General features: G+C 38.7%; 1 protein-coding gene across 1 annotated transcript; it reads left to right on the forward strand.

Annotated features, from left to right (window-relative positions):
• The first annotated feature begins 1,300 nt into the window (after nt 1-1,300).
• samd1b (sterile alpha motif domain containing 1b) lies at nt 1,301-20,471 on the forward strand. Its single transcript, XM_030135420.1, has 7 exons — nt 1,301-2,667; nt 3,934-4,204; nt 5,333-5,463; nt 15,809-15,851; nt 15,948-16,065; nt 18,591-18,705; nt 18,850-20,471. The coding sequence occupies exons 1-7, from the start codon at nt 1,474-1,476 to the stop codon at nt 18,991-18,993; spliced, it is 2,016 nt and encodes a 671-aa protein (XP_029991280.1). The 5' UTR covers nt 1,301-1,473; the 3' UTR covers nt 18,994-20,471.
• The last annotated feature ends 454 nt before the right edge of the window (nt 20,472-20,925 follow it).

Here is a 20,925-nt window from a genome sequence, read left to right on the forward strand (position 1 = left end):
GATCCACCATAAGGTTGTGGAACATCAGCTGATAATCAACTTTAGTGCCTATTTCCCAACGAAACTACAATTGATCATATTACCACAATCCAATGGCTGCAGCAACTTGTTTTTATTTTTTTTATTTTTTTTTTTTTTTTTTGGGGGGGGGGGGGCGGGTGTCATAGTTCACCTCTGACTGAGGGGTCCACACCTCAACTTACTCACCAATTGAGACTTGAAACAATATACTTGTAGGGCAACTGACCAAGCTACAATCTGCAAAATCTAAACTTTTTTCATGAAGAAAAACTGGAATGATAAATGAATATATGACCATTGTCTGATGGATAAAGTAGACATTGCAGCTCTACAAATTCTATTTATCAGTGTCATTGGCAGACAGATGGGGCAGGAGTGTACGGTGGCTATGATACTACTTATTGATAAATAACTGGCCTATTGATTTATGGACAGGTTATTTACAAGTTAACTTACAAGCATTATTATGATTATATTATTATTATTATTACATTGTTGTAAACCACTTGTTGAGACTTCATTCACTCGCTGTATTTCCTTCATGTCAAGTTTAATGTCGACTATCATCATGGACAAAATGTTTGAAGTTATTATACAATATTATTCTGTGTCTCCTCGATGTTTTTGCAGTGATACAACTTCCTCTCGATGCAGGCACAATGCTACATACTGACGCACTTTTTAGGGAAATGAGACCCGTTGTAAACCATGTTACCCCCCTCACACACACACACACAGAGACACACTCATACACACACAGACACACACGCACACACACTGCAAAGGGAAGCGTCTAAGGTCACGGGAACAGTGACATAAAACACCAAGTGTAATATTTTGCAACATAAGTATCATTCCAATAAAGTTTTACTTGTAAAATTCGGTGAACTTGTGTGGTCTTCCTGGATTTGTTTGTGGTGGACAGTGGAAAGTTGGGAATGAGTGACATCTTGCATTTGTCTTGGCGTAAAAGAGTTGAATCCCAGAGGTCAGACATCCATCACAGGCTCCTGATGCGGAATGGAGCTGTCATCCACCCATCTGTTGACCTCCAGGCTCCATCCGATCCTCCACCTACAACACAAACATGTCGGCTTGAACTCGTCCGTATTCTCAATGAATGCGTTTCCTCGTTGCAAGTCAGATTTGATGAACCGCAACTTGAGCAGATCGACACCGCGAACAAAGAACGTTGCCCCGATGCGCTTCAAGTGAGCGATTCCACCTTAAATGCCATTTGCGTCTGTGGCGGAGACGCAGGCGCCATCTTCGGTCCACCTTAAGCGCACAATGTGGCCAACGAACGCAAGCGTACCAGGCAGGCTTCCGTCCTCATTCTCCAGCCGGGGATCGCACTCTGGCTTCCCAGCTTTGACACAGCGTCACTTGTGAAACAACAGAAGGAAAAAAAGACGCACTCGGGCCAAACCCCATCCGCACCAGCAGGAGAAGATGTCCGAGCCCAATAAGTACCGAGAGTGGATCCTAGAAACAATCGACTCTCTCCGGTCGAGAAAAGCCCGTCCTGATCTGGAGAGGATTTGTCGAATGGTCCGGAGACGACACGGGTCAGACCCGGACCGAACCAGGACAGAACTGGAAAAACTGATTCAAGCGCAGACGGTGCTTAAAGTTAGCTACAAGGGATCCATATCGTACCGAAACGCAGCGAAGGTGCAGAGGAAAAGCAGAAAGAAGAGTGAGTTTACGGCCGCTGGCACCAGCGGCGGCGGCGGCGGCGGAGGTGCGGAGGCAGCGAGGGAGCGGACCAAACACGACCATCTGAACAACAACGGCGACAGTGCGCACAGCTTCACCGACCAGGAGGAGGGAGAGGGGGACTCGGAGCCCAGCCCAGGTCCTCACACTCCAACATCAGCCAGCACCAACGGCAAGAAGCTGAAGCCTGCCTCCAGCCAGAGTAGCGGAAACGGGTGCCTCAGTTGTGGCGCAACAACGGGCTGCGCTGTCGGGAGCGGTTGTAAAGAGGAGAAAGCAAGTGCATCGAGAGACAAGGGATTAGGACAGCAGCCAGGCGGGGACTGTCCGGCTCCCCGTTTCGGCCACTGGACAAATGTACACAACGGCGCTGATGCCGCAAAGATAACACCGAGTAAAGTGGATGTGTTCTGCGGGGGGAAGGAGCCCGGCTTGTCCGGAGCTGACACCCAGAACAAAACTTGCCCCGGGAGCGTCAGCAGCCTCCCCCCTCACAAACACAAGCAGACTGTGCCCCTCAAAGCCAAACTTCGCGCCGGAGCCGGTGGCACCAAAACATCGGGAACCCACGCCAACTCGGACTTGGGCGACAGACTGGTGGCTTCTGTTCGCAGTCTGTCCGAGAGGAACCTCCGGGGGGGCTCCGCCGCCGCCGCCGCCAGAGGCCACATGAAGCCGCTCGGACTCAAAGAGATTCTGGGTTATCTGAGCAGTCAGGAGCGGCTTTCGGAGGAGAAACTGACCCGAGGCAAAGTCAAAGTGGTCATGGAGAGAGAGGTGGCGAGAGGCAGGCTGCGCAGGACCCGCTGCGGGAACATTACTCTTCCACTGAGGGGGATGGTGGTGGAGGAGCCGATGCCCGTGAAGAATGCGTCCGCTGACAGACTTGAAAAGAGCGCACTGCAGGACAAGCACACAGGGAAAAAGGTGGGCGCTGACAACTTAAGATTTCCAATCACGTCCTGGATGGAAGGGGCGTTGAACTGCGTTGTGTTAGTGTTGTTGAGTGTTGGTGATACATGAATGATCAGTGGTTAAAACCCGCACACACACACAGATACACACACACACACGCACACACACACACACACACACACACGGTATCAGGACGCGCTCGACTTGAGCCGCCAAATAGCCGATCCAGTCTACATCTATAATATGTGCTGTACGGTTGCGGGTTGCCAACGTCGATGTTTTCCACGTAAAAAGTGTCTGTGTGCATTTCCCACATTTAGAAACAATATTTTTTCTCTCTCTTTGTTGAGCAGCTGTAGTTGTTCATAGGACGTGAACGTGCATTTGATGCGTTCGTCCTCTATGTGTGTGTGTGTGTGTGTGTGTGTGTGTGTGTGTGTGTGTGTGTGTGTGTCAGTATGTGTTTGGCTCAGCTTCCTGCACAAAAGGTGCGGGGTACAGGAGCGGCTTCCCCCTGCTCCAAAAAAAAAAAAAAAAAAAAAAAAAAAAAACGCGCACACACGAGAATCGCGCGCACAAGTACGTACAGACGTCTCTGCATGGTACGAGTACGAGCAGGTTCTGGTTTCGTTACCACATTTGGATTTGGGCTCAGTTTCATGATTTTTTTTTGTCGCAGGAACTTTGTGTGTGCGGGATAAACCTCGGAGTCTGGGCCTGACGCGCGGAAGGCGGTGTCTGCCTAAACTTGAGACGTGCCGCTGCTGCCGCGCGTCTGTGTGCGCTCCTAGGACGCGCAGGCCGACGGGAGGACTCAGCCCGAACAGCCGAGCATCGTGCCTTTTGTGTAAATGACATTCGGTGGGTTTCAGGTGCAGATATTCGGTGGGCACAAGCCGGTGTGTTCCTTGTGCCCCTTGGTGCTCTCATCTCCTCCGTTTCCTGCCTCATTAAATCCTTTGTATCACTTCTGACAGCGCACTCTCCTCCCTCTCCTTTCGTCTTCCCCCGTGGGTGCAGACTTCAGTACAGTAGGCGGCAGTCCCTATGTCTCCTATCTGTTTTTTTTTTTTTTTCAAGTGGGAGGTGTTTTTAATCTCTACTTTCCGCGTAACGCATTAAAAACACGCGTCTTTTGGAAGAAACGTGTTCAGACGCATATTGTGCACGCGGTTTCATCGAGCACAATGACCCATATTGAAAACTTCATCAGACGCTCCCTTTTCCATCTCCTCGGGTGTTCTGTAACTGATGTGAACTTTTTGTATGCCATTGCAGCCGCTGTCCCCATCCCAACAGGAGGATGAGCCAATGCAAACAGCCAGCGAGGAAGAGGAGGAGGAGGAAGAGGAGGAGGAACGAGAGGAGAATGAGGAAAAGGAGGAAGAGGAGGAGGAGGAGGTTCCCTTGAGTTCTGATGAGGAGGGAGGAATATCCCCTGTAGCCATGACAACCGAACCAGACCTCATTGAGAAAACCACAGAAGATGCTGAGATCCAGGCATCATCAAAGCAGGAGAGCCCCCATCAGCAGCAGCATGGTGGCAAAGGTGTGTTTGTGCCAGTGTGTGCGTTCAGTACAAAGAAAAGCAAGTTAGCAGGTAATTAAAGGCACCACTTCTGCATCCGCACAGTCCTGACGGCTGGTGCGCAGACTCCAGTAGTTATTTAAATAAATTATATTTGAAGCTACATTCATTTCAAACTTTGTTTTTATGCTCAATTTCTTCTTTATATTTTGATGCCTTTTTTGGGATCGAAAAAACTATAAATTAAGTTATTGTAATAACTGATAAATATACGATCAATTAAAGATCACTATCAGGAGTAGAAAAAGTGATTAACCACAAAGGTCTAGAAACGTTTTTTTAGGAGTCAGTTGTGTTTTTTTTTTGTTTTGTTTTGTTTTGTTTTGTTTTGTTTTTTTCAGACCTCTGTTAAGTAAACATTTTTCTTGTGGACCAGTGGATGGATATAGCAGAATTTAGAAAAAAAAAAGAAAACAGTAAAAATTAGATTTTTTTACCTGAAAACTGAGATAGAACCTTTTACTACATTTATATAATATATAGAAATATGTTTTTGAGGTGTCTGGGTTGTTTTTTTTTTTTTTAAGCCTGAAGAATTGATAGATATAGAAGAATTTATAAAAAAAAAACAAAAAAAAACAAAAGAGTGAAAATGGAGAAAAAAAAATAACTGCAAACTCAGACAGAACCTTTACTACATTTATATATCACATGTTTTCTAAGTGATTTGTTGTCAATTTGTAGGCTTTTCTGATCAAGTTCCAGCCATTTTTTCACCTTGTTAAGTCAGTGTTGTAATGTTTAAGTTATTAAATGCAACAAAATACTCCAGTATTAGTTAAAAAAAAAAAAAAAGTCTATATTCAGAGTTTAAAATAAAAATATCTATTACCTGAAAAAAATATTTAAAGTAAGAAATGTAAAAAAAAAAAAAAAAAAAAAAAAAAAAAAAAAAAAAACATATTCTCATGAAGTAAATTGGTTTACATCAGTGTTTTGCTGCCATATATGATCCGCTCAAATTAATTTTACTGCTGTATTAATGTTTGTGTTGAATTTTACTGCTGTATGTCTGAGCTCATTTCAAGTATTTAGTTTGTATACCATTACTACATTTCTCCTTCTGGTCATTTTCTGCTGCTCCCTCAGGGATGTCCGAGCTTGATTCCCTCACCAGAATGTCATGTCCACCTGCTCAGGGAACTTCCCTGACACAGTGTAACAGCTCCCACCCGGAGGACAAAGACGCCGTCCTTGATCAGTTGTACATGGATGCACAGGTAGGATGCACCGTATGTGGATGGGTTTGATAGAGGGCAGAAAGACTGGACTGTGGATCAATGGAAAACAGTCATGTGGTCTGATGAGTCCAGAGTGATGAAGAGAGGTGGATGAAGAGATTACCCATCATGCCTAGTGCCTACAGTACAAGCCTGTGGGGGCAGTGTTATCTGGGGCTGGTTCAGTTGGTCAGGTCTATACGGAAGAGGATTAGGGCCACTGAAAAAAAAAAAAAAAAAAAAAAAAAAATATATATATATATATATATATATATATATATGTGTGTATATATATATATATATATATATATATATATATATATATTTTTTTTTTTTTTTTATTATAGAAAAAAGTCTGAATTCTGAGATTAAAGTCAGACTTCTCAGAAAAAAGTCAGAATTATGACTTTTTCCTCATAATATTTTCTAAATTTTGGTGGTGATCGGGGGTGGGGGGGCCACAGGGGCCCACTGATCTGCCTTGGCGGAGGTCTGCGCTCTCTGAGTGCTTTGCTAGAAAAGAAAGCGCAGACCTCCATCAAGAAAGATCAGTGGGCCCCCGTGGCCCCCCCACCCCCGATCACCACCAAAATTTAACCATTTGTTCCTTGTGCCAGTATCAACACTTTCTGGAATTTTCATCCAAATCCGTCCATAACTTTTTGAGTTATCTTGCACACAGACAGACAGACAGACAAACAGACAAACTAATGCTAACAAAAACATAACCTCCTTGGTGGAGGTAATAAATAAAAGTGCTCATTATGCAGGATAGATCTTTTTTTTCTTTTTTTTTTTTTTTTACATTATTACAGAATACAGTATCATTCTTTTTCTTTAAACAACATCTTACTGTACAAGAAATACCAAAAACCAAGGCACTCTCTTATAATTTTGAAATGCCTTCATTCATTATGGCGTGTCCCAGTGGACCTCACATGAGACATGCCATAAATAATAAAAGCATTTGACGGTCCCTTCACCAAAGAGCACCTCTTTTGACTGCCTGGAGGTCCATGAAACATTCCTGTTTACCATTTGTTCAGCATTTTACTGTAGTTCCTTAGTGTGGAGCCACCTTTTTCTACTGCTGGGTAGATCTGTAGTCTATATGAGCATGCAATGTGTTTTTTAGGCAAATTATAATAAGTACAAGTGTAAAATTTTGAGTAAATGTAATAGAGCACAGATATTATTATGTGATACTATCATCTGCTCTATTTTTATAATTTTTTATCATGAACCATATTGAATCTCCATCTCAAAACTGAAATTGGAAAATAGAGTATATGTTTTTAACAGTTTAGCTGATTTACAGATATTAATAGAATAAAACAGAACTTTATTTAGATTTTTAGGCTACAATGAAAAGCAACTTTACAGCATCTTCCTCTGCAGTTGTAGTAAAGAATGATAATAAAAGCAAGTCCGATAAAAAATAAATAAATAAAATAAAACTGAAATGAACATTTTGGACATTTACATATGCTAATTCTGACTGAAATGAAACCACTGCAGCTTTTTAATGTATTGTACATACGGTGACATTTTTTTCTTTTATTTTACCTGTGGTTTGTTCGCTGTTTTGATCGCATTATTTACCCTCAGGTGATCGGATCTGTCTGTCTGCACCCATAATTCAACAAAAAACACACAATGCCACTTGGAAATTTTACACAATCTAGGTGGTATAACTTAATCCTCCCTGAAGAAGTTCTGGGTCATGATGAAGATTATAGAATTTCAAGGATTCCTCCCCATTTGGAGACAGGGATCTTTTGTACAGTTTATTTGCATCACAATATCTGTCAGCATGATTCATTTATTGCTAATCGAGAAGGTTATTCAGTACTGAAAGTATATTTTCATGTCATTTCTAAATCTGCTGTATTTGATAGAGCTTCATGATCTCTGTTTAGAGCACGGTAACTTCAGACTTAGTTTTGTCACTCATTGTTCTTTTTTTTTTTCATCTCTCCATTTTCAGTCTGATGATAGAACTGACTGATATTAAAATCACATCCACTCCACCAGAAGCTACTTCAAAAGAACTGATGACAGAAAAGTGTATCCAAATCCAGGGAGACGCATGTATTTATTTTAAGTCTATTCACAAAATAGTGGAAATAGTCAGTTTGGTGGATATGATCTAAAGAGGTCTCTCTAGTGTTTCTTTAAGTTAATGTATTGTAACTTTATACTGGATCTTGGTGAAGTGAATAGAGATTTGTGTAATCCTCCTGTGCTGCGAAAAACTTTTAATGAGTCACTGTTGCATTCTTAACCCATAATGACCCAGTGCTGCTTTCATGGCAGTTCTCAGATGAACTTTTCTCTATTTTTAACCTTTCTTCAGTGATTTATCACCATTTACTCTAATATTATGCACAGTATTTTGCATTTTTAAGTGAAAATCTGGTATTTATAGAATCGAATCGAATAGAATTGAATAGAATCGAATAGAATAGTCTTTATTGTCATTGTAACATGAAACATGTACAACAAAATTAAAAAGTATCCACCAGTCAGTGCATAATAAAAACAACTACAACAACACAGACATAAACATCACAATAGTAAATAAATAATTATAAAAATAAAAACAAACAAAACACACACAGCCATTCATTCAATCATTGCACAGTCTCCATCACTGCATATATTTGTTATGTTACTGATTGCTTTTTATGGTATTGAGGGTGGTTATTGCTGTTGGGTAAAAACTGTTTTTGATTTTCCTATATTTAATGTACTAATTATGTAGATGTTCATTAAAGTTGAAAGTTATTATATCAAAAACAGAGAAAACTAAAGAAAATGGTTATTTTTTCTGAAAAATATATCATTAACTCAACATAAATCAAATGTCTCCATCCACTGTCATGTGTCAAACTCCATGGGTTTTAGGCAAGGCAAAAAAATAAAGGAAGGTCTGCACAACCTGTGAGCTCCCAAAGAATTTTTTAAATAAACATTTCGGGCCGAGGCCCTTCATCAGACTAGGGGGTCCGCTAGTCTGATGAAGGGCCTTGGTCCGAAACGTCACCTTGTTTAAAAAATTCTTTGGGAACTCACAGGTTGTGCGGACCTTCCTTTATTTTTCTCATCAATTTTTTTTTGGATCCTGCACACCTCTCATTTTCTGGATGTGCGTGTCGATCACCTTTCTTTAAGGCAAGGCAGGACAAATTTATTTGTATAGCACAATTCATACACAGGGCAATTCATACTGCTTAAAAAAATGGAAAAGAAACTGGTTAAAAACACACAACTGCAATTAAAACTTAATGAATAAAACATAAATAATAATCAGTTAAAATAAAGCAAAAGGTCAGAGTGCAGATAGAACCCTTTCAGTTGTTATGTGCACAGTTGAACAGAGCCGTTTTCAGCCTGGACTTAAACATTGTCACAATAGAGGCCTGTCTCACGTCATCAGGAAGAGTTTAGCTGCATGGAACTGAAACACAGCTTCATCATGTTTAGTCCTGACTCTGAGCACCAGCAAAAGACCGGCCCATGAGGTTCTCAGGGTCCAAGATGGTTCATATGGGACCAACATGTCAGAGATGTTCTTTGGTGCTAGACAATGGAGAGACTTATACACCAGCATACTGGTGAATCAATGTTGTAAAAGATGAAGGTGTTTCCATGGTAACTACAAAGCCTCTGAACGTCCAGATGGGTCATATCTGATGACCATGAAAAGATGACAAACTGCATTTTACATCAATTATTTACATGTATTGATAGGATTAGTGGATCAACAGGTATTAAACATTTTAGATCTGTGAATGATTTTGGTTGTCGGTGGATGTTTGGGTCTTTATGGGTTAAATGTCCATTTTTCTGTCATCTTGCCAAAAGTTAATGCATAACCTTGCCACCATCTTTGACGCAGCTCATGAAGTCTTTTTATACTGCTCTGACCCCCTAATGGCTTGTGTGGTGCACAGTGTTGCATTTTTCATTTCTGAAAGCACCAACAACAACAGCAACAACAACAGTACTTGATCAGAATGACGAAAAATCCCAAAGCTCAGATAGACATGCAGTGTTTCCAAAAGTCACGAAACAAAAGAATAATAAAGTACATTGATTTACATTAAGAATTTTCTTTTTTCGGGTAGGGTGGGATTGTGGGAGGGATAAAAAGAAAAATGAAAGAATGGAAGTCCTTTCTGTCACATTGCACTGTCATGCTGTTGCCTGTGAAATTGCTTCCAATAAAGAAAGTTAATAATAAAAAAAAAGAATAATAAAGTGCAATATTCAGTGTCAGAGTTGGTACAGAAAAATAAAAACATGGCTTTGTGTGAGACATAATCTATTACATGAACTAGTACATTTTAAGCTGCCAGAGAATCCATTTTTCCAAGCAATAATAACAAACTGTCTGGGTGAGTCCCTTAAGATTTGATGATCCCTCAGCCTTTCTCTGCCAAATCTGACAAACTGAATTTACTGTATCTGGATTTGGACTGGTTTTGGATGAAATAAGCCAATTGAAAACCACTAAAACAGTATTTTACTGCCAAAACAGTTTAGAAGGTAAACAGTGTAAAATCGGCTAGTTTAATAACAGAATTGAAAAAGATCTGCAGTTTCAGTCCATAGAAGCATTATTACAACCCTATGAGCTGATACATTTGGGAAAGAAATCTGTTTCATTATTATTTACTATTTAGAAAAAAAGAATGTTAATAGGATTTTATGCACTGGTAGATTTGTTGTTAATGAAATCTAAGTAACCATGTCATGCTGTAGATTATTTATGTATATACACCTTTGAAAATAATCATTATCTTATCTGTGGTTTGTGCATACACACTGATCTGTCTTAATACTGTGACCACTGACAGGAGAAGTATTAACATTGTGAATACTGATCATTTAGTCCCCAAAGCTGATGTGATAGAAACAGCAAAATGAGCACCGTAATGAACTGAATGACTTTGACCAGGTCCATGCTGTAACGGTGATGACTTAGTCAGAACATCTACAAAGTACAATATCTGAGTCTGAGACATTGTGCAGTAGATGTACTGTACAAATTACATACAATAGAACCATAACAGATACAAACGTCTCAAATCTTTACTCATAGTATGAAAAAAAAAACATTTAGTCTCATTTCCTCACAGTTGGAAATGTAATATATGCATGAACTATATATGGTTTCACTGTAGATATAACTTCATATATGGAAATTCAATATAAATGGATATTACATCTGAATGAGTGTGAGGAAAGGTAGGTTATACCTGGAAATGTCATCTAATCAGCCATAAGTTTCTGACCACAGACAGTACAAGTGGCAATAATATTGATTGATTGATTGATTGAGCAAAATGTTCAACATAATGAGCTGAGTGTCTTTGACCAGGTCCGTATAGCAACAGTGATGACTAGGTCAGAACATCTCCACAACTGGTCTTGTTGGGTGTTCCTGGTTTGAAGTGGTTAGTACTGACCACAAATGAACTAAGGAAGGACATGTCAATATCAGGACAACTGATCATCTGTGGGAGGTGTTGGACAAATAAATCTGATCCATGTAGGTCCACCTCTCTACTTCCAGGACTTCAGGGATCTGCTGCTACCATCTTGGTCCAGATACCACAGCAGACCTTCAGAGGTCTGGTGGAGTCTAGGCCTCAAGTCAGAGCTGTTTTTGTGGAAAAAGGAGAACCTACACAATATTAGACAGGTGGTAATAATGTTATAGTCTCATAATGCTGGGTTGGTTGAGATTCAGTTGTTCTTTAGATACTTTTGGTCAGCTTTAACCACTTTACACTGGGAATGACCAACAAGATCTGGAGATGATCTGACTCAGTGATTTGAACATCACTATTTATCCCTTGTTAAGGTTACTCAGATCTCTACTTTTACCCATTTTGCTGTTTCTAACACATCAACTTCCAAGGTTAAATGTTCACTCGCTGTCTAATATATCCAACCTACTGACAGGTCCCATTGGAATGAGGTGGTTTGTGGTCATAATGTTATGGCTGATCAGTAATAATGGGATCTTTTAACCATTCATAAGTTTGTGTTTTTTTTTTTTGTTTTGTTTTTTTCCAAATTTATCATCAAACAGTATGATCAAATCATGCAGCAAGTTTTCAAATAATCAGTATGAAATAAATTGTAAATTTCGATATCTATCTATCTATCTATCTATCTATCTATCTATCTATCTATCTATCTATCTATCTATCTATCTATCTATCTATCTATCTATCTATCTATCTATCTATCTATCTATCTATCTATCTATCTATCTATCTATCTATCTATCTATCTATCTATCTATCTATCTATCTATCTATCATCATAAAACTAGTCTTGCCTCCAAAAACAGCTGTGTGAGCTGAACTCCATTAAGTGTTTAATTAATGAACATTAACATCCATACTAATACAAGTGAATATCAAGCAGGACCAAACAGCTGAAAACATTTATGGGCAGTTTTATAAATGAGCATTTATAGTCTTATCAGGTCTTGGAAATGCATATTCTTCAACTCCCACATCATTTATTTGTGGATTTTAATTAGTCTCACAGATCCAGTCATATCTCCACACTCCGGTCACTCTGTGCCAGTGCTGTAGATAAGTCTGACACCGTCCACTATCGTTCTGGAACAGGGGTAAACATTCATTGGGTTGTTTGGCTAGTTGTTGGGCGACATTGAGTTGAGGATGCTGTGACAGGATTTGCAAAATAGCATGGGGAGAGAATTTGTTTTGGTAGAATATGCGCATGAGAAAGCTTTTAAAATGAAGAAAAAAAAAAAAAAGGTCTAGAAAGACAACATATAAAATGATGCTTGTTCTGGCTGTTTTCAGGGTGTAGTATCAGCTTGGATGTTGTTGTTCAAAACAGTAACACACAAATACTGGAAGGAAGAAAAATAACAACCTTGCCAATTCATAACACAGTGATTCACCCTTATTCCAGAAGAGTATTTCCAGGAAAGCTGACCAGATTTTGATAACAATCTACAAAGATTTAAATTATAACCTACAAGAAGAAGAAGTCATCACCTACCAGTTTTGTTAATATAATGTCTAATGTGTGGGTGCAACCTCAACAGAGCCATCGTATGATACTTTTGATGATTATTTATCTCTATTATTGATGTCAGTTGAAAGAAGCAGCTTAGAAGAGTAAGTCCCACATGGTAATGTTTAGCTCGACTGTCTTAAGTTTTGATTACTGCATGCATTTTCTATGGCATCATTTCAGTAAACTTAGGAAACATTTATTACCCTGCCCCCCCAAAGAGGAGGCAGTGGGTATTGATTTTGGTTTGTTTGTTTTTTTGTTTACCACTCTAGCAGCAAAACTATCAGTTAAATTCATACTAAATTGGGTTTATAGATTGCCAGTGACCCAGAATAGATGTGGTATATTTTAGGAAAAGTAAGTCAAAGTTCAAACTCTATGAATTTTTAAAATCTTTTTTTTTTCCCATCTACTTATAATGGGTGAAATTTCAAATGTCTGTAGGAGCAAAACTATTGGTTGAATTTATACCAAATTGCGTTTATAGATTGCCAGTGACCCAGAATAGATGTGGTTACATGTTGGGAAAAGTAGTTTTATGAATTTTTAAAATCTTTTTTCTTCTTCCATTTACTTTTAATGGACACAATTTCAAATGTCTATAAAAACATCAGTTTTGTTTCAATTTACTTCAAACTTGACATATATAGAGGCAGTTGATATGCTGACATCAGCACATGCATAGACATGATGACATCAGCTGGATCGATGCCAAAATATGCTACAATATGTGCGAGGGGCGGGGTTTGTTGTGCCTGGCCCCACTTGTTTCCATAATGTTTTTGGACACATAATGTTACTGAACTTAAACCTGACCAAATGTATCAACCCCAGATCATAACACTGCCCCCACAGGCTTATACTGTAGGCACTAGGCCTGATGGGTAATCACTTCATCCACAATGTGCACTTAAAAGGGCCTGAAGAAGGCGCATGCCGACACGCGTTGGTGTGTTTTGAAATAAAGGCTTTTTACAATTTCTAATCTTTCCAACCAAGTAAGTGTCTTTTTTCTATATTTAATTCTGTTATTTTATGAACCTAGACCTGACCAAATGAACCAGCCCCAGATCATAACACTGCCCCCACAGGCTTGTACTGTAGGCACTAGGCCTGATGGGTAATCACTTCATCCACCCATCACTCTGGAACAGGGTCAGTCTGGACTCATCAGACCACATGACCCTTTTTCCATTGAAACACAGTCTAATCTTTATATCCTCAAACTGTTGGTTGTTTGAGAAATGAGAAGCTACTGCATCAGTTAAAGAACTGAAATTTGTTCATCACTGCAGTAATTATCCAGTAGAAGGATCTGAACTATTTACAGAGTTAAATCCAGGTGGAGACTATTTCAGCCAAGCTGTGTATATTGAAGTAAAGGAGCAACATGAAACAGGATAAAATAAAAGTAACTAACGTATTAAGGGTGAACCTATTTATTACCAGGTGTGCTACTTCGACTTCCATCATTTTTATAAGCGTCCTAGTTTCCTGGTATTGAATTTCAGACATGATCCCTCTAAATTTTCCAAGGAAACAGTGTAAGAATGTTCATAGCATCAAACAATAGTTTCTGCAATTTACATTAAATAAAAGTTCCACCTTTCACTGATATTAAAAAAAACACCATACAGTGGAAAGTGACCACTGGGAAATCTCCAAAAAATACAACACTCTACTTCATATAATTCTGAGAACAATTACACCTAAGTACACGTACAGCAACATACTGGTAACACTGAAGGATTTTTTTTTATTATCTGCATACAATTTTGCCATTTACTTAAAATTAATTTCAGAATTGATATACAAATATTTCCTCTTGAAATGTATTCCATGTTGTGTCACATTAACTCTCCTTGTTTGTGTTGCCCTTGTGATATTTTCCTGTATGAATATGTGTTGTGTATAAGAACCCCAAGTGCCATCCATTTCAATTAAAAAAAAATATGGTTGTAAAAGCGTCATTTATCATATAATGGATCAAGCATAATATGACACACCTTTTGTCATTTAATGATATGTAATAAAATATATACTTGAGTTATTTTATTAGAATTAATTGCCATAACCATAGACTGTATATTACAAAAAGGATGAAGCCATTGTGACATCTCCCTTTGGTTTTTGAAAATATAAGATTGCGTTCTGCCATTTTGACTGTCTTGGAGCCAGAAGTGACCATATTTGGACTAAAAGGGTGGAGTAAAGGGAACTGATGATACGCACTGGTTTACTAACTGTAAAATGCCAACAAAAACAGTCTGTTAGTGTAACGTATTAACTCAAAAATAAATAAATAAATAAATTCAAAGAACAGTCTGTCTGAATTTCTGATGTGGCGGATGAGTAATCCCGACATGGTAACCATCAACGCCTTCTTGTACGGGTATTTAATTAATGCAAGAACAAATAAAGATGCACCAAGTCACTTATTAGAAGGTCGAAATAAACTAATCTGACTAGAATGACTCCTGAAGGAAAAATGATGAAAAGAACGATGAAAAAATGAAGGAGAAAAGGTCATTACAACACTGTGAGAGCCAGGGCTTTAGTAGCATCCATCTAGTGGCCATCAGCGGTATTACACTTCATGATACTGAAACACTACTGTCATTGGCGTCACTTTATATACATCTGTAAATATGACATTTACTTGAGTCATGTCAGACAGATTTTCATTAACAGCACCAGTAAAAACAAAAACTCCCATGATCCTGTGCTACATCATCATCATCATCAAGCTATTTCTTTTACTATTATTTTGATTGAGAGGTCCCTTACTAAAGAAATGGCTTTTACCGTAATTATGCATAAATTATCTCAAACCAAGCATTTCATGGTTACAATGATGAGCCTCTGCTGTAGTAGGAAGGTTGTTTTTATTATTATTATTATTTTGGTAGCTTTTCAGAATGCAAAATCCCTCTTATATATTCCACTACTCTTGTGTTCAGTACTCTTTTGGGAGCGAGTCATCAGCTTTGTCAAACTTTAGTCTCCCCCCGGCCCATTTCCTCCAAGGCACATCATCATTTTCACTTCCTCAGCAGATGGTCATACTTCAGTTTTGATGTATCTTAGTACAGCCACTTACTTTTATCCTTTCATTTAAGTGGAGGTCGTATCGCTGCATTGGTTCATCCAGGTGGATTTTACTTCTAACCTGGTGTCGACATTCATTTTCCAGCTCTGTTCTATGTTCTAGATGACAGATACAGATTTTGTCATGTTCACTGATTTGCATCTTTGTGCGACCCACTCTTAGATGCAGCATGATGGATCCAACCACACCTCATCAGGTTTTAACAGTGAGTTCAGCTCTACAGATAACATCACAGTATGTGTGTGTGTGTTTTGGCTTTAGCAGTTAAGGGTTCTAACTGTGGTGACTTCTACCTCCCCAGGTCTGGAGTGTAAGACGGAGGTTGGCGTGTCATCCTGTCTGCTCACCCCCACCGCCTCCCCGAGAGACTCCAGCCTGTCCGACGAACGAGGGGTAAACGGAGGAGTTAGCAGTGGAGGGTGAGCACTGAAAACGGCATGCAGATTAATTTAGCTGCCAAGTTTAGCGTACGTCTTGCATGTTCTGTGGATCTGCAGCAAAGTCCAGTTTATGCCTCCACCCTACCACCAACAGTTGTAGCCCCAAGCACAGGGTCTTAAAAAGTCTTGAAAGCCTAGAATTTACAAATCTGCATTTAATACTTTAAAAAACTCTTTAAAGGTATTAAATTTGATGTGGTAGGTCTTAAATTATGTTGCCACAAACTTGTTCACTGTATTGTGTTTAAATGTATCTGTTAAATGTCCAAACCACAAAGTAAAGTTAGTCTACTCACTTCCAACCCAACAATTTAGATTGAAACTAGAAACGACCTCTGCCATGGCCCCCCCACCCCCACCCCTGATCACCACTGTTATGTAGTCATTTGTTTCTTGTGCCAGTATCAACATACTGGCACAAGAAACAAGAAAATGTCATCAAAATCCATCCATAACTTTTTGAGTTATCTATACTAACAGACAGACAGACAGACAGACAAGCAAACCCCAATGAAAACATAACCTCCGCCATTATACTTGACGGACGTAATCAGGAACTACTTATCGGTAACTTTGCAGCCCCCAGTGAGGAATGACTCACAACACTGGGAATCAAGACGCTGGAATAAATAAATACATTTTCCTAAATTCTAAGAGTCACAAATTTTTTGCCAGTATGGCTGTGAAATAGGCTGTGAAATGGGCTTTAAATCCTGTTCTGAGTAGTCTTAAAAAAGGTCTTAAAACATGTTAAATTTAACTTGTAGAAACTTGTAGGAACCCTGCAGGCATTATGGTTTCATGTCCTCCATCTGTCTGTACATCCTTCCATTCTCATGAACATTATATTTTAGCCTTGAGGGAATTTCAAGCTTCATTTGAACTCAAGGTTGAATTCGGAATTTGGTGGTTAAAGGCTAAAGGCTGAAGTCTCTGACCTTATGAAACACATTTTGGCCATCACTTAAGAACTAATATACCTGGCATGACAAAATGTTACATAAATGTGCCAGAGGAAAAAATGGTATAGTGACAAAAAATATATACTTCCCATTGTCAAAGTGCTATGACAATATTTTGCCAAAATTCCTTTTTATCCATTAAGAAACCCAAATGGAAACACCAACAATACATATCATGAAATATTGCAGAAAAAAAAGTTCTCAAGAGGTGGAAATAGTAGTGTATTGATTAAAGTTTAATGCAAGTATGTGAAATTAAAAATGTATTTCATGAAAAAGTATTCATGTCTGAAAATGTGACCTCTAACAAAACTGCAGTATTCACTGAATTAACACAAGAAAGAAACATAAATGCTATATTAGGTGGAAACAGTGAAACACCACCATGCATAAAGAGCTTCAGAAATAAATGACAGACAAAGGCTTCAGATCAGAGATTTGGTTCAGGGGTCAGAGGTTAAGGACAGCTTCAGAAGTGAATCAGCTCCTTTGTCTAGGATGATGATGATGATTATAAGGAAAACTCAACTCTTAGTATTTGCACTGCAGTAATTGATGGAATGCATTAACTATCATGTTCTGTTGCACTTTTTCTGAAAGTGTGTTCAAATTTTGTGACACATCTAGACAGAAACCAACCTTTTACCTTATGAGGAAAATTACAAGGTCTGTCCGGGTCTGGATTTGCAGTCAGGTGCTTCTTTAAAAGCATCTCTAAAGATCTCATAAACTCAAGAAAGTCACAAAGTTTTCACAGAGTCAGTCAGTACATAAACATAGAGCATATATTATCCTCTGGAGAAGCCATTATATAGGATTTTGAGAAGTTGCAGACCAGCATTTCAAACTGTTTGGATTAAACTTTTTGGAGAACTTAAGGAGACAAGTAAAGCCTGTCCTGAATCCCTACAATAGAGTAAATAGGCTTAGGTCCACCCACAGAACAACAGTATGTGCTTTATTGAGAAATTCAGTTCTTCTTCAAACACTTCAACAGCCACAGAAAAAAAGAAAATTAAAGCATCTACTGATCTAAAATGTTTATCTTTTAAACCACTAATTCTATCAATACATGTAAATAATTCAGGTAAAATGCAGTTTCTCAGCTCTTCATTGAACATTCAATGGCTCTGCAGTGAATGTGGAAACACCATCATCTTCAGCAACACAGATGTACCAAGAAAACCTGTGCAGTGTGATAAATGTCAGTGGTTCTAAACACTTGTTTTTACTTTCAGTTACTGATATATGTTGTTGATAAGTGAATTTATTGTAGGCTTTTATCAACATCTACCTGATCAGTAAATTAAATGAAAAAACAATGCAAAGGATAAAATAATAAATAATGATGACTCACTTTGGAAAGGTGAGTTGTAGAGAAAAATTAATTTCACCATAAAAAAGGTTGTTCTTCTTTAAGGGTAAAAACAAACATTCTCTTCATTTTACGGTGTAACCTCTGCTGTTAACTGTATCTCCCACAGGTTTTGTTTTTAACACAAGGCTTAATAGAAGTTACAGTTGGCCTGTGTTCTGTCGTAGGTGTCTGAAGACTGAGGAGTTCAGCAGGAGCCCAGTGGACTGGACAGTCTCTGACGTGGTCAGTTATTTCACAGCAGCAGGTTTCCCAGAGCAGGCTGCTGCCTTCAGGACCCAGGTGAGATTGCACCTCCTCTTACATCCACCGGGTGGCAGCAGACACAGGCCTAATGGATGTATTGCACCCATCGAAAACTACCAATAATTCTCTACAGGTACTTAGCTAACTACAATACCCACACTGCTTTGCTCTCTTTATTAGGAAATCGATGGAAAGTCTCTTCTCCTCATGCAGCGTAATGATGTTTTGACTGGCCTGTCAATCCGACTTGGTCCCGCCCTCAAGATCTATGAACGTCACGTAAAGGTTCTGCAGAAAACACACTTTGAGGATGATGACTGCTAACAACACATACATGAGACACACACAGACTGTTATTTCTATATAGCTCAAATACTCATATATAACTGCATGCATATTATACAACACACTTTGCATCTCATGTCAAACACACACACACACACACACACACTTTGTCTGTTCCTGTCGACTCTCTGTGACTGATAAGACTGAATTCCCTGGACAACATCTAAAGAGAGCACAATTGTCGGAGGGTCAAATTGAACTAATGACACAAACATTTTCTGATGCAGACGTTCAAAACGTTCATTCACAAAGAAGATCAAGCACTTTGCAACTTCTCGATTGAACTGTGCAACATGTTTTCTTTCTAAACCGATGCTGTTAACTAGTTCCTGCACATTTTGAAAGAGGCTGTTTGGTTTTTTTTCTGTTTTATTTGTTTTTTTCTAGTTCCTGTTTTGTTTGTCGAGGGGCCTCCCTCTCTTGTGAGACTCATTTGTCCTTGTGCTGCATACGTGTGCAGAGGCTTGACAGAGGAAAATTGGACCACATTGAATACATTCCACAGTCAGAGGGGCTGGTTGAGATTCTACTAAACTGCTACTGAACCATCATAGTCTGAGCTGTCATCTTTCAGAAAGCCGCCTTATGTTGGAATAAAAACAACCTTCAAAGCAATAAGGTTATAATTCCTTGTGGATATCTGGTAGATTATTTCATGGTTTTGTGTAGCCTGGTCTCTCAGAATGTTTTTTAATGTTTTTAAGTAGGAGTATCTGTGATCTATTGCATCAACAGGCTGCAGAAATGTAAACACACCAGATAACGCAACTAAAATAAGCAGAACAATCAACCATCATTTAATATGAACTATATATCTACATATATTAAACTGAAGCCCATTCAATGCATCTGCTTCCATTTATAAATTATTACTGAATTATCTATCTAACTGAGAGATGTTATCGCAGGGTAAAGCTGAGTCAATCAATCAACTAACCTCATGCCACCAGCGTTTTTTAACTGTTTTTAACCGTTGAACCTTGAAAACAAAATGCTGTCAGTCACACAGTTCATTCTCCTATCTTCTAGTGTCTTTATTTCATCCACTGTTTCAACTTCACTTTGGTTCAATCATTTGTGTTGTTATGTTTGCACTGTATTTGTTATGTATTTTGCATTTTCTGCACATGTTTAAATTGCATCTAATATTTCTTGGTGCATTTAGGTCTCCTCTACCTCTTTCCCTTCATTTTCTACATGTTATTTTTTTTCAATCCCAATTTAATACATTTTAACACCTGAGCACCTTTTCCTAGATGCAGCAAAAGGTGTGTGTCTATATTGTTACTTTCCAGATCACTTCATCTTTGTTGTTTTTTGTTGAATCTCCAGAGGACAGCTTTGTTTAAGTCAGATTGTTACAAAGGGAATGTACAGTACGTCTAAGCCCTTGTTGCTTGTCTCCTGTTGTTTGCTAAAGGACAACTTTAGTAATAAAAGTGGAAACCAAAACATGACATTGCGTCCAATCTGAGTGTGTGTGGAAATTCAGATGCTCTTTTTTGCTGGTTGTTAAATTCAGGTTAATAAAACTTGTCTTTTAAGATTTATAAATTGTTTAATACTAGGTTAATTACTGGGTTACTAGTTTGTAATGAGGTTGTAACCACTGTATAAATCATTCAGCTGTAATTAGGCCTGTCACAATTATTATGTATTTGCCTTATCACAATTACTTGAGATAACTGTAGATATTTTGTAAATCTGTGTAACAGTCTCCATTCCCTTGTATAAAGTCATGAAAGTTATGAATCACTGGTGCTATTATAATAATGTATGTTTCCATCTATTACCTTATCAGTGATTTATTTGTAAATTTCAGGAATAGGCTTATTTTTGTTGAATCTTACTTATTCTCAAAGTGAACTTCAACACATTTTCTATTTATGCATTTCAGTGTCCAGTGCCAAT

Source organism: Sphaeramia orbicularis, chromosome 1, assembly GCF_902148855.1.
Source record: "Sphaeramia orbicularis chromosome 1, fSphaOr1.1, whole genome shotgun sequence".
NCBI classification, from domain to species: Eukaryota; Metazoa; Chordata; class Actinopteri; order Kurtiformes; family Apogonidae; genus Sphaeramia; species Sphaeramia orbicularis.

Excerpts from the sequence above, each read along its gene's own strand:
- samd1b (XM_030135420.1), top strand. The coding sequence starts at position 1,474 with ATGTCCGAGCCCAATAAGTACCGAGAGTGGATCCTAGAAACAATCGAC. Across the intron at positions 4,205-5,332 it reads GCAGCAGCATGGTGGCAAAG|GGATGTCCGAGCTTGATTCC; the intron begins GTGTGTTTGTGC and ends CTGCTCCCTCAG. Across the intron at positions 15,852-15,947 it reads CACCTCATCAGGTTTTAACA|GTCTGGAGTGTAAGACGGAG; the intron begins GTGAGTTCAGCT and ends CTACCTCCCCAG.